Below are 14,666 nucleotides of genomic sequence, written 5' to 3'. Positions count from 1 at the left end.
ATTTATTTTCAAAGTTGGACTACCTCCAAGACAGCAAGAGGCTCAACATGAGTGAGGATATTTTGAAGAAACTTATGCGAGTGTACGCAAACAGGATTTCTGGAAAAACTACTAGCTCAGAGAGAGAGAGAAAAAAAAACCTTTGTACCTAAAAAATAGTTTCAATTATACTATAGTAAATTGTGTATATTATGAAAGGTTTTTTGTTCTTCTTTTTTTCCTGATTTTTTAATTTTTTTAACCCGATATCATTCCAGTTTTAACATTTGGAAAATAAACACAGAAAAGTTCCTGGAATTTTTTTTTTTTTTAAACAAATAAAAACTGAAAATATGGAACACCAAGTACAATTTATAAAACTGCCAGTCTCTCATGAATGGCTCATCAGCTAAAATTCTTATTTTGGCCCAAACTGCCCACGTGAAAAGATTTGTTGAAAATGTAACTACTTTGTAAGATAACAATTGACCTTCATTTGCATGTCATTTAAAAGTATCCTCTCATATATCCATTTTCCAGACATGGTCCATTGGTCTGTTTTCATTATTTGGCAGCAAATAATCTAGCAGCTGCATATTGCCCTAAGATTTTACAGGTTTCTATTTAAGTTTGTCTTGTCCATTCTATCCTCTTCTTTTCTCCCTCTGAATCCCAATTTCTCAACAACAACAAAAGTACTACCAGCTATCAATACTGCAAATCAAAGCAAAGTATTTAAACTGTATTGTTTAAAATTATTTGACTTCAATGAATAGGCAGTCTCTGAACTTCAAAATGAACAGGGCTGTAATATTATTTGGCTCACTTCTGGAAGCTGGTTATATTACATGATATATAAGACTTTGGGTAAAATTTTCAAAGGTGCCTAAGTCTCATTGACTTTCAAGGCAACTGCAGAATAAAAAATTAAAGCACCTAAATGACTTAGGAGCCCAAATCCCATTTTCAAAAGTGACTTTGGCCCAGTTTCTCACTTAACTCCCACTGAAGTCATTAGGAGTTAAGTGCTTAAATACCTTTTTGTATCTGGGCCTTAAAAGCATAAAACCTACTGACTTTCAATGAAACTTAGACAATGCAAATCACAGCTTTTCTTGTTTACTTCTGGAGTTTGCACCAGTGCTACTGCTAATCAGTTGTTGATGACTGATTGATGACTTCAAAGTATAGGCAAAACCCAACAGACAAGTGAAAGAGCAACTAAAACTTCCTGCTGGAAATGTCTGGAGATTTCCTATAAAAATAAGCATATAGAAAATGCCTAAATGTAACTGGGCCCCTGGAACTGAATTTTCACTCACTCAATTAATGCTTACCCTTAAAAATATTGGGTACATTCATACTTAAATATGTTCCCTGTCTCTGGTCTTTGACATGGTGGATTTATTCGTCCATCAAATAAAGGAGGATCAAGCAAAGTCACATAGATAAGAGGAAGCACAGTGGCAATTCACATATATTTGCCTGCATTGATTAGGGCTGACATTTAATTTCCATCACAAACTCAGGCATATCAGAGGTTTTCTCCACCAAGGAAGAGACATAGGCAACTTGGAATCCAGGCAATTTCAAAAACTGTGTTTAAAGCATTTTAAGGTACTATATCTGCCTCAACTCCCATTGCCAGGATTTGAGGGTTTAGAATCACACTCTTTTATTATTTACCAATTTTTTTTTCTTTTTCCAGTTTTGTGAAAGATAGTCACAAACAATAGAGGAAACAAGGAAAGTGGCTTTTCACAAAAGGGCTGTCAACAGCTCTAAGTAAACTGGAAAAAATATTTTTCTTCTCATCTTATAGTCAACTTAGGTATTACAAGCGACAATAATAGATCAAACATTTTTAATGTGATCTATAAATTGACAGTATGTGTATTCAATTCACAGTCCCTGTCCTAGCATAAATGTCTATGAGAAATCAATGCTTTGGAGGGTCTGATCATAGAAGAAGAAGTTGCTGGGAAATTGGGAAGCAGGAACAATTTCAATTCAAACAGAAGGATACTAAAACCATATAGGAACAATAATCTTAATCATAAAGCACAGAATAAGCAGATAGTTCTAGAAAAACAAACATTCAGAACTGGAAGAGCAGCAAAAGCCAAATACCCATCCTGGCTGCCCACTGTAATGCCTGGACTAGTAGTTTTCCGTAGAGTAATTTTAGGATAAGGTAAATGGCTCAAAAGAGCTCCTGCTCCACACTGGTCTATGATCTGTGAATGTAACATTGCAATAGGACTTTTTTTTTTTAAATCAACAAGGTAAAAATAGTTGTATCAGAGGAAGTGATTTAGGACTGACATTCATACCACCACCATAATGCTCATAAAAAGATATAATTGTTTGTATTAGTCCACTTTTTAAAACTGCAAGATTTAGTTAATAACTCTTTAAAAAGCAACATGAATTCTCCACAATCCACATGGATCATTTCAAGCAAACCACATTTCTACTTTACTAGTATTAGTGCAACATTCATTCTAACACGTATAACTAAGTACACCCGAATGAACAGCCTAGTGTACTGTGCTCTGTGCTATCATAAGAAACACCCACAGATTGTGTCTCTCAAGACACCCTCTTGGAAGAGGTGGAGAGAAGCTGGAAGTGTTGCATATATTCCATATATAGGATCCTGCTGGAGAGCGCATCATATCTCCCACCCTGCACTTCAAGATGAAGGTGCGATTTCCAGATCAAGGAACCATACCCGCATTAGTTCTGATCAAGCTAGCATGTTAAAAATAGAAGCGTAGCGGTGGTAGCGTGAGGGTCTAGCTGCCCTGAGAACAATCCCATCTGAGATGCTAGGTACATACTCGGGCAGCTACCCCCTCCTCTTGCACATGCTGCTACAGCTACACTTCTACTTTTAGCACATAAGCTTGACCAGAGGTAGCCCAGATATGTCCCCTTGAGCTGGAAATTACACCTCTATCCCGAAGTGCAGACACACTCATAGTGACCAATTGCGGAGAAGGGTGAAGAGCAGTATAGAAAAAGCATAACGGAGCCCATGTTCAGAACTGCTATAGCAAGATCGGCTCTCAAGATAAAGAAACTGGGCCAGAGGAAAGCAGAAACCTTTGTTCCGATGCACAGGTACTCTACTCCACTTAAATAGGGAGAAATTAAGGTAATTTCAATAGCACAGAAAGAGAATATATGCTGTAACATGACTGGCAATGTACAGCAAGTGCTGGGTCAACTAGACAAACATTTTGCATTTAAAATCAACACACAATATGATGAAATCAGGTAGCCATAACAATACACTTGAGTTTTCTAGAGCAATGACCCAAAATACTACAACTCACAATAGTTGCAATATGTAGTTTGGACCATTACTGAAGAATACCATAACTGAGTATAGTATTTTCCATGGAATTGAGAGCTACTTAATCAGCAGAATGCAAATAATAGTGTCTCCATGCATGTCAACCAAAAGGACAAACAAAAAAACCATCCCATACAGACACAAGCAGATATGAACAATATAACAATCATATTTTACATGTTCAAAGTACTTCACAATCATTAATTAATTAACCCTCATAATATTCCTGTGAGGTAGTAAAGAAACAAAGACAAACATATGAAGTGGCTTGCCCGTAGCCACCCATCCACAGAACCAGGAACTTCTAAAACCCAAACCCATGTTAATTTCTCAAGACCTTGCTCCCTCCTCAGAACGTTCAGTAAAGAACCATCAGGGCTAGAAGTATCCTCCAGTGAGTCACCTAGATTACAGCGCTGCATCATGATTCAATGTAAAATGAAATATAAAGAACATGTCTTTCCCCAATGCACAGGATCTGGGCTCTCTACTCATTTGCAACAAACTGTAAAGCAGACAGACACATTATCTACAAGACTATCAACTCTTCAGTTATCTGAATATATATCCTAAGAATTTACAAAATATTAAATTAAAAATAAATAAAACTTTACACCATATATGCAAAAACCAGACATTCAATCTTACTTCTCCATGCCTTAAAGGTGTAATGGCTCCTCTTGCTACCCCCATTCGAAAAAGGGTTTCCGTGGCCTGCGTATAAAAATAAAAAATTGTTATTTTGAAAAGACAATATAGTAATGATGACTATTATTGTTCAGCTATTACACTTAGGACTAAAATGTAAGTCAAGTTTATTAACAGTTACTACTCAACCATTTAAATATGAATATTCAGAAAAAAATCCTACATGGTAACCTTCTTTCAAGGGATATCAAGCAAAAGAGACACTTCAGAACACATCTTTAGGCTGAAATCCCTGCATATGTGCCATTTTATTTATGTCGTCAGGGTTTTCAAAGTTTCTGTTTTAGTAATATGAGTGTAAAGTAATGAAGAAGCTTTATAGTATCTGAGCCCTTATTAGCTCCTTGGTAGTAGTGACATCACAAAATGGGGACTTACAGTAGGGAAGCCAAGGAGCACAATTTTGGGCCGAAGAAATGGTTACTCACCCTGTGCAGTAACTGTGGTTCTTTGAGATGTGTTCCCATATGGGAGCTCCACTCGAGATGCACTAGTGCTCCCCCATGCCCTTTGTCAGAGATTTCTCAAAGCAGTGTCCATTCATCCTGCACATAGGTGTTAATCTTTTGCCCTGTCCCATTGTCATATAGCGCTACGCGGTCGAACTGTCCCCAGTTCCTTCTCTACCATAAAGCCTAACGACAGAAAACTCCGAAGCAGAGGGAAAAGAGGGCAGGTAGTTGAGCACCCATAGGGACACATCTTGAAGAACCATAGCTACTGCACAGTGAGTCACCATTTCTTCTTCCTCGAGTAGTGTCCTTATAGGTGCTTCATGCTAGATGACTACTGAGCAGTACCCATTAAGGTGAAGGGGGCTTCAGACTTCAATCCAGTACAGCAGAAAGTATTGCTGAGCTGCACACTGTATCAGAGGTGGAGTTGTGAGTTATTGCATAGTATTCAGAGAATGTATGTATAGAAGCCCATGTAGTGGCTTTACAGATTTTGATGATCAGTATGTTTTTGAGAAAGACCGTGAAAGTGGCAATAGACCTTACAGAATGGATACATATGAGTAAGGGCAGCTCAATGTTATGAGACTGGTAACAGGAGTTAATGCAGTCTGAAAACTGTAAATCTCTGGTTAGAGATTACCGGCCCCTTTGATCTGTCTGCTATCGAGACGAATAACTTGTTGACCTTTCTGAAGGGTTTCTTTCTGTCTAGATAGAAGGCCAGAGCTCTCCCGACATTCGGGATATGCAGCAGTGCATCCTGGGGATTCAGATGTAGTTTTGGATAGGAAATAGGCAAGTGAATGGGCTGATTGAGATGGAATTCAAAAGAGATCTTAGGTAAGAAGAAGGGGTGGGAAAAGAAAAAAAAAAAAAAAAAAAAAAAAAAAAAAAAAAAAACACACTGTGAAGGGGGGAGGAGGGTATGCCATCAGGGTCCATATTTCACCAACCCCTTGCATCAACATGATGGCTATCAGCAATACTGTCTTCATTGATAATGGAGCAATTAGCAAGTAGCCAGAGGTTCAACAGGTAGGCTTGTGAAGCATTTAAGGACCAGGTTGAGGTCCTATACTGGGGAAGGATGTTGGACCAGTAGATAGAAGTTCCCCAGCCTTCAGAGGAATCTTGCTGGTGTCGGGTTGGGCAAAGATGGAATAGCCCTCTATTGGGGGTTGAAAAGCCATGAGGACCGCCAGGTGGACGATAGACCGCAGGTTTTCAGAGGCCAGGTGTAGTCTAATATATCTGGAAGCGATGTGGTCATTGGTGAAAGCGGTCTGCTGTCACACCAACTGGCAAAACGCATCCATTTTGAGAATACATGTAGCGAGTAGACTGTTTCCTGCTGTGTAATAGCACTCTTTTTATATCCTCTGAGCAGGTTATCTCCATTATCGTGAGCCATTGACTAACCATGCTTTGAGACAAAGCATCGCAAGATTGGGGTGAAAAATCTTCCTGCACTCTTGCAACAGGAGATACGGAGCAGTGCAGAGAGTGATCGGTGGGCATACAGACAACTGTATCAAATAAGGATACGACGTTTGCCTGCGCCAGGTCGGGTCTATTAAAATGACTCTGGCTCTATCCTCCTTTATTTTGAACATAACTTTGGCTATTGGGGGTGGATGGGGGTGTCGGTGGGAAAGCATTAGTAGGGTTGACGACCACTGAAGGTGACAAGCATCCCCTAAGGATTGGTGACACAGAAGTGGGTGCATTTCTTGTTTGCCTCTGTGACAAATAAATCTATCTGGGGGGTACCCCATTGGTGAAATATGTGATGTAATATGTTGGCATCTATTTCCCACTCGGGATCTTGAAAGAAGTGTCTGCTGAGCACGTCCGCAGTCACATTCTGAATGTCCGGGAGATAGGCAGCTGTGATAGTAATGTGATTCTGTATGCATCACTTCCAGAGTCTGATGGCCTCAGTGCAAAGGGAAAGGGATCTTACTTCTCCCTGGCTGTTGAAGTAAAACACTAACTATATATTGTCAGTCATTATATGTATGTGTTCGTCCTTGATTAGTCATAGGAATTGGAGACAGGTGTATCTGATACTCTGAGCTCCAGGAGATTGATATGTAGCATCGTCTCTGGCAACATCCACTTGCCTTGGATCGTACTAGTGTCTAGATGTGCGTCCCACCTTAGCAGAGAGGCATCTATCATTGCAATGACCATTGTGGGAGGACATGTGAATGGAACTCCTGGGCAGAAGTTGCGACAGTCCTTCCACCAGCTGAGGGATTGTTTCAAGAAGATGGGTATGGAATGAAGCATATCTAGACTGTGTCTAGTAGGTGAAAAATGGTTCTGAACCATCTTTGGAGGCAGCGCATTCGAAGACTGGCATGTTCCGTCATGAAGGCGGTGGCCGCCATGTGCCCTAGTAATTGAATGTAGTTCCCGACCATGGTTTGTGGGCTGAGCTGAACCGTGTTTGCTATGTAGAAATGAGCCACAAACCTGTGCCAAGGAAGGTAGGCTTTCTCTGTTATTGAACTGAGATGTGTCCCTATAAACTCTAGGGTCTGTACTAGGGCCAAGATGGATTTTACCCAATTGGCAGAAGAGGCCTGGGGCCTTGGAAATTGCCCAAGACGTCAGCTCCAGGGAGCACCCTGTTAGCAACCAATCATCCAGGTAAGGCAATACTAAAATACCTTTTCTGCAGAGCTGTGCTGCTACACCAATATGACCTTCTAAAAGAACCTCAGGGTGGATGACAGGCCAAAGGGGAGCACACGATATTGGAAGTGGTCCAGGTCAACAATAAAATGGAGGAATCATTTGTGGGATGGGTGGATAGTGATGTGGAAATACACATGTTCAAGGTCAAGGGCCGAAAACCAATTTCCTTGCTCTAGTGAGGGAATTAAAGTAGTGAGTCACGATTTTGAATTTCTGCACGTTCACATAGGCATTGAGTAGTCTCAGGTCTAGGATGGCTCTCCAACTTCCACTCTTTTTGGTATCAGGAAGTAACCTGAATAAAATCCCTTCCCTCAGTGCTGCATGGGGGCTGTTCTATAACTCCCAAGTGCAAAAGAACACCTATTTCTTGATGAAGCATGCTCCCGTGAGAGGGGTCCCTGAAGCGGGACGAGGAAAGGAGGTTCATTGGTGGAAGTGAAGTAAAGTGGATTGTGTAACCTGCGGAGACGATCTCCAAGACCCACTTGTCTGTAGTGATCAACTCCCAGGCTCACTTGCAGTGTGAAGGCGGTTGCCGGTGGAAGGAAGGCTGGTGAATTGGTGCAATGGAAGAGGATGAGGATCAACACATCAAAATTGCTGCTTGGAGGTAGATGGGTGCGAGACGGGAGGCTGAGAAGTGGATGGTTTCCTTCTCTGAAACCTCTGTCTTCTTTGGTATGGCTCATATGCCCTCTGTGAGGGAAGGAATTCAATGGGCTGAGACACTTCAGTATCTGAGATTTGCTTAGCTTTCTCTTGAATGTAGGGGTGTAAATGCCAAGAGAATGCAAAGTCGCTCTAAAATCCTTCAGCGTTCATACAGACTCGTGTAGTATCTGTGAACAACTTAGATCCATCAAAATAAAGATCCTTAACCATGGTCTGAAGCTCCTTCAGGAATCCGGAGAACTGGAACAAGGAGGCTCCTATTACCATCACTATGGCGATCGAATGAGCGGCGGTGTCACCAGCGTCGAGGGAGGCTTGCAAGGTTCTGGCCAGCAGTTGGCCCTCCACAACAATGCTTGAAACTGCTCCCTCTGTTCCACCAGTAGGTGGTCGATGAAGGAGGTTAATTTGAAGTAGTTGACATGGTTATACCTTGCCATCAAAGCCTGATAATTGGTAGTGCTACTTTCTTCCTAGTAGATCAAAGCGCTTGTGGTCTTTATCACGTTCATTCACTGCATCCACTATCAAGGAATTAGGTGAGGGGTGGGAAAATAAAAACTTTGAGTCCTTTGCTGGGATGTAACACTCCTTGTCTGCTCTTATCCATGTCAGTGGAATAGAAGCTGGAGTGTGCCAAATGATCTTTGCTAAAAGAGCCTCATTGACAAGTAAGGCTACCTGGGCTGATAAAGGTGAGTGAAGGATATCGAGAAGCTTATAAGGAGACTCTGTAAACTCCTTGAGTGGAATCTGCAAGGAGTCTGCTATTCTCTTGATTATTTAAAATCATCTGCCAGGGAAGGGGTAACAGGCATGACTACATCCAGAGATGAAGAGAAGATGTTGTCTGCAGACGAAACCTCTTCATCGGCTCTAGTCTCTTGCGCCTCAAATGATTCCTCTTGAGGGTGAAATCTCCTGGGGGGAGCAGGTGATGCTGGTTATTCCTCTCTAGGAGTGGTAGCACTGGATGCTCTGAAGATTTGTTGGCAATAAGTCACCCAAGGGTTCCAATACAGCAAAGGAGGAGGCACCAAAGGGTGCTCATACCAGCGAGGTATTGGTGGTAATTGTGGGCCATGAGCACTGGCAACTTCACCAGAAGCCTCTGGTAAGGGACCTCTGAAGCAGTGAGGAGAGCAGCCCTGGACTAACACTAGTGAGACCGAAGTGAGGTCCTCAACAGAATCTTCTTCCTCAAGTTCACTGAAGAACGGTGCAGCGCCTGGGGAGATCTGAGATGCAATAACTGGTACCAGGCGAACCTCAGGTGATCACGATGTCCTCGGTACCGAGAGCACATCGGAGCCTAGGAACAGAGAATCAGGAGTCTCAGATACAACCAGGTCCCAGGAAAAATGGAACTCTTGCAGTACCACGAGGGGCACTGGTACCAAGGCTGACGACTCAAATAAAAGCAACTACTGATTATAGAAAAAACTAACACTAACACTAGTGCTAACTATGAGTAAAGAGAATTAGAGTTGAGATCTCAAAAGAACAACTGCTAGAGCTCTGTCTCAGGCCGAGACACTTGGGAAGGAACTAGGGGAAGTTCATCTGTGCAGTGTTATATGACACTGGGACAGGGCACAAGACTGATTAACATGCATGCACAGGTCGAACAGATACTGCTATGAGAAATCCCTGATCAAGGGCACAGGGGGTGCTAATGCATTTAGAGTGGAGCACCCGTAGGGATACTACTAGAAGAAGAATCTTCTTCTTTTTTTTTTTTATTTTTTTAAGATTAGTTTTTGTTTGTGATGATTATCTCCTCCTTTGCCTGGTTAGTAGGGACAATTCACACACATATCTGAAATAACTGGAGCCTACCAACTTTTCAGAAAGTGAATGAACTGCATGGCGTTGCCTATACACCTTATTAGAAGAGGAAAATCATGCAAGTGAAACATCTGTGGAAAAGTGTTTAGCACTGGTAAATACTTCTAGTCACGTGCCTGTGGGCTGGTGGCTTTTGTAGAAAGAAAAGAAACAGGAAGCACCTCACCCGTGTGACATGTCCTTACACTTATATCTGGGATGTGATCAGATATGAGAATAAATTTACTCCTTGCAAATGTGGACTCATACTTGAACATCATCTTCTATAATTTATTTGTTCTGAAATGAAGTAGTCTGCCTTTCACATAATTTAGGGTAGTGGGCTTTTATTTAAACTGTCTATAATGAATGTAGGCTTTTCAATAGAAAATGGGTCTGTTCATGAACACAAAAAGTCTATGTTTAAGGGTAGAATATATATATATATATATATATATATATACACACACACACACACACACACACACACACACAGAGAGAGAGAGTTTAGCAAGCTACAGTTTAGAAGACAAAATCACGGACAAACTATAAAATATATTCAGAACATGAAAAGTAATTAAGCAAAAATGGTTAGTATCTCAGCTATATTTATTTCTAATTTGGTGACTTTACACAGTAATGCACAGTGATTGATACAGTAAGTAGCTCAATGCTGAAAGAACTACCAGATTTGCTGTTTTCTTACCACTGTGTTTCAGGATATCCACTACACAAATTCAAGTAAAAGACAACAGTATCTCATAAGTTTGATGTACTTTTTTACATGGCATATATTCAGAATAATCTGCTATTCCTCTTACAAATATATATATATATATAAAATAGCTTACTATATACACGTTTATTTTCATTTTATTTAAAGAAGCAGAAGTAGATCTATGGAAGAGCTTTCAATTGTGTTGTACTGTCTTTTCTCCTTGTAAATGAATGCAACAGCTCCAGAACACTGGACTTCAGAATTTATTAGCTCATTTCCACCCACAACAATCCATAGCAAATCCAAAATCTGATCATTCTTCTTCATCCTCTCAAAGAATAAAGGGGTGAGAGAACCCCACACAACCTTTTATATGCCTCAGAATTGGTTTCTTTCATCAGCTCTTGCCACCAACATTTTTAAGGATGTTTCAGTCAAATAGAGCATTCTGTCAATACAGCTAAGCTTCCTTTGTTTCTATTGAAAACCACTGGTGTGTGTGACTTCCCTTTCACCTCTGCTAGTATGAGCTCTCTTTTAATACACTTGTACTCGCACAGCTAAGACCAGATGTCAAAGCCATGCAGAAACAAGGAGCAAATTCACAGCATTTGCAAATCTGGCACCATAGATTTCTGGATAGGAGCACCACTCTTCATGTGCTGAGTGTCACTAAGAAGATTAACGCTACTATCATAGTTTCCGACCCAGATAGGGGTGGGGGAAATGAGGCCACCTATAGCTATTCACTAATTGACAATGACATGGTCACTGAGATAATGATAGGGTTTTTTCCTATGTAAAACCCAAAGAAGGCAATAAGAAGCTGTGTATTTAAAAGGGTAACAATTAGACAAAAGACAAAGATTGATAAATGTTTGCGGGTAAGGGGGTAGGTGTTCACACAATATATTAATTTTGTTAAATTAAAGTTAGTATCTCAGCCATTCAGTCATAGCTATGCAACAACTGTGTTTGAAGATTCTACAACAGAGGTTCCCAAACATTTTACCTCGCCGCCCCTCCCCCCCCACTCCTGTCCCTCTCCACCACTACCAGCCCCCCCTCCCCCCCCACGGAGCCAGGGGTGGGCCTGCAACTCCGGGAAGGGGGGACGCAGACAGGGATAAGGGGTCAGAGGCTCGGGCCACAGCTGTGGGTGGGGCCGGGAGCGGAGCCTTGGCCAGGAGTCAGCAGGGGTCAGCAGATGGGGCCAGGGCCAGGAGCAGATGTGGGTGGCACTCCCTCCTCACCCCTGTTGGGGCAGGCCTGGGCCCAGCCGTGTCCCTCCCTCCCCCGCCCCAAAAAAAAAGTTCCTCTGTGCCCTCCACAGTTTGGGGACCTCTGTCCTATAATAACTGGATGTCTTAAATGAAAGGAAATAAACATTTCAAAACAAACCTTTCACTTCTCATTAAGTGATTTCATAATTCTTTACAAATTTTAAATATCACCACACTGACTCCGCAAAGCAGAAGTCAGAATTTATCAGGATACTAAAGTTACCATGCATCAACAAGAAAGAACAACTTTGCCAAACTTTAAACATGTGGACTTACAGTTTCCATGCAACGTGTCTTCCTGAGGCTGCTTTTTTAAATTTATGTATTTATTTATTTATTAAATGTCAGCAACAACTGTTCAGCTGCTTCCAAGAATGATGTTAAGGAAAAATATGTTTTTTCCATGTTAAAAAATTCTGGCAACTTTTTCTTTAAGAAACTCTAGCATCCCCATTCTTTGGAAGAGGGACTTGAAATTTGGCAGGGGGTGGCCTTTTTTAAAAAAAATAAAAATAAAAAATGTGACTTCTGCCATCCTCATGAAAAACCACACAAATCTGGGTTTTGAAAAACTTAAGTTCACATATGTTCAGTAGAGATTGCTAGAGCTTCGCTGCTTAAGTTCCCAAATATTCCATCTGCACTGGGCATGCTCCAGGACAGCTCTGAGCAGAGCTTTCCCTTCCAATTGCAGTTCCTGGTTGCTCCAGGCCATGCCAGGACCAGGCACCAGAACTTAGAGCAGGGAGCTTGTCTCTCCTGTGCTCTCAATGCTTCCTTACTGCTGACACCCAGGTGGAAAGCTGTCTGAATAGCCTGCAGAAGGGACAAAAGTCTGGAAGGGAGAAGAGACCGGGACAGGAGCAGTGGGGGAATTGGGATTGGGGGTTGCAGGGGAGACTAGGAACAGCTAAGCAAGGAGCTGGTAAGGGGAACTGAGATTGAGAGTCAAGTATCAAAGGGGTAGCCGTGTTAGTCTGGATCTGTAAAAAGCAACAGAGGGTCCTGTGGCACCTTTAAGACTAACAGAAGTATTGGGAGCATAAGCTTTCGTGGGTAAGAACCTCACTTCTTCAGATGCAAGTAATGAGATTGAGAGTTATAACAGAGAGACCGAGGCTGGAAGGCATGGGGACTAGGAATTGTAGTGGACACTGGGACTGGCTGGCCAAGGAGACTGGGAATGCGCTACATGAGGAAATCGGACTCAGATGAAGAGTCAGTGACGGGGAAGAGACAGGACTGGTTAGAAGGGAAATGGCAGAAGGGATAAAGCCTCAGGAAAAAGAAGCAGAAGAGTGCACCCATTGAAGCATATTCATTTCTAGAGCCTGTAGTGGAACCCAAGATTTTTGAGTCTCACCATTTTTCTGCTGTGAGCAAATTTCTGTGAAACCCACCGGCAAAGTGTCCCAACCACGTCTTGTGCTGGTCCACACACAAGATAACAACCTACTACTGCTATCTGTTACAAACTCAAGTGGCAAAGGTCAGTGCAGTATATCTAAAGGTACCAAACCTGCTAATGAACCATGCGGTTGTCACTGTGATGCAACATGATGTAATTTGTTTATTTTCAGTTGGCTTTTTTAAAAACCTAATAAATTACATATCAAAATCTACATTGAAAGAACATTATTAAGGCTGCAAAGTCAAGTGCTCAAAAGTTAGGAAACCCCCCTTCTGCTTTTGCATTATGATACAGTCTTTAATTACAGGATCACAGTCACATTTCCATAGAACCCATTCATCATTCAGTACACAGGGTGGACCTGCTCTGGAGATGAGTCAGGGTTGTGTACTGAATGAGACTTGTCTACAGGACCCTTGCCTCATTCATTGCAGAAGTTGGAAGGTCTGTAGTGAATGAGGCAGGAGATAGCAGGAAGAGAAATTATGGTCTCATGCTTAAACCAGGGGAACTGAATTTTATCCCTGCCCCGCCACAGAATTCCTATATGATGCTAGGCAAGTCATTTAACCCAGCTTTTCACAGATGGTCACTAATTCTATGTTCCTCATTTTCTGGGTGCCTGACTTGATTCACTGTCAATGGGAGCTGTGCTTTGAACATATAATATGCTACATAATGCTATGTATTCTGAAAAATCAGGAATTAGGCGTCTCAATTTTGGATATTTTTTACCTTAATCTATCTCAGCCTCAATTCCCATGTGTTCCCACTATCAACATATACCATGACCTCTTCTATAATACAGGCCACAAAAATTCACCCAGTAATTCCTACAGCGAAGGGAATTATTCCTCCATAGTATATAAATGTTCACTGTTGGGACGAGTAATTTGTGGCTGAAATAGAGCATGTCTTTTAGAAAGGAATATATTTCAGAAAACTTCTCAATATAAATAAAATATTGATACCAAAAATATTTTTAATAGTTTCTGACAAAGCTGTCAGCAGGTGGACAATAGAAAACTCCTTATTCTTCAATCCTCTATCAATCTATGTTTTCTTTTCTATAAAGTTTTAAGTCACCACACAATTTTTAAGATCAGGAAAATAAATGCTTATAAATGTCAGGAGCTATAATTTCCTAATTTTTCTGTAATTTCCCCCAAAGAAAGAAATCTTATTACTCTGCATAATAGCTTGGAAAATCACAAAATACCACAGTTCCATACATGTCCAAGTTGAGACAGGTAGATCTGTGAGTCGTCAGCACAGAGATGGTAGTTGAATTTGTGTTTGCAGATAAGATTACCCAGACATAAGGTATAGAAGGGACAAGAGAAGGGGACCAAAGGCAGAGCTCTATGGAACCCCCACAAAATGTTGGAAAGAAGATGAGGAGGATCCTTTGAAGGACATACTGAAAGAGCAATTGGAAAGGAAGGAGAAGAACCAGGAAAGGAGAGTCACAGAAGCCAATGCTAGAACAAGGTTTTGAGAAGAGAAGAGAAGAGAAGAGAAGAGAAGAGAAGAGAAGAGAAGA

The 14,666-nt window shown here is 41.3% G+C and overlaps 1 protein-coding gene across 3 annotated transcripts in view; it reads right to left on the bottom strand.

Annotated features, from left to right (window-relative positions):
• The window catches only part of TMEM135 (transmembrane protein 135), a 396,582-nt gene that overhangs the window by 229,395 nt on the left and 152,521 nt on the right, over positions 1–14,666 (bottom strand). For 2 of the 3 annotated variants that reach the window (XM_026651656.1, XM_026651655.1), the window contains one exon: positions 3,989–4,054. The exons of the other annotated variant lie outside the window; for it this stretch is intronic. In XM_026651656.1, the coding sequence (XP_026507441.1) occupies positions 3,989–4,054 (66 nt within the window). The remainder of the gene's footprint in view (positions 1–3,988; positions 4,055–14,666) is intronic. 3 annotated transcript variants of the gene reach the window in all.

This window comes from Terrapene carolina, unplaced genomic scaffold (assembly GCF_002925995.2).
Source record: "Terrapene carolina triunguis isolate 2854851 unplaced genomic scaffold, T_m_triunguis-2.0 Scaffold97, whole genome shotgun sequence".
Classification (NCBI taxonomy): domain Eukaryota; kingdom Metazoa; phylum Chordata; order Testudines; family Emydidae; genus Terrapene; species Terrapene triunguis.
Note: the sequence above shows the minus strand (reverse complement) of the source record. Positions and strands in the feature narration are given on the sequence as shown.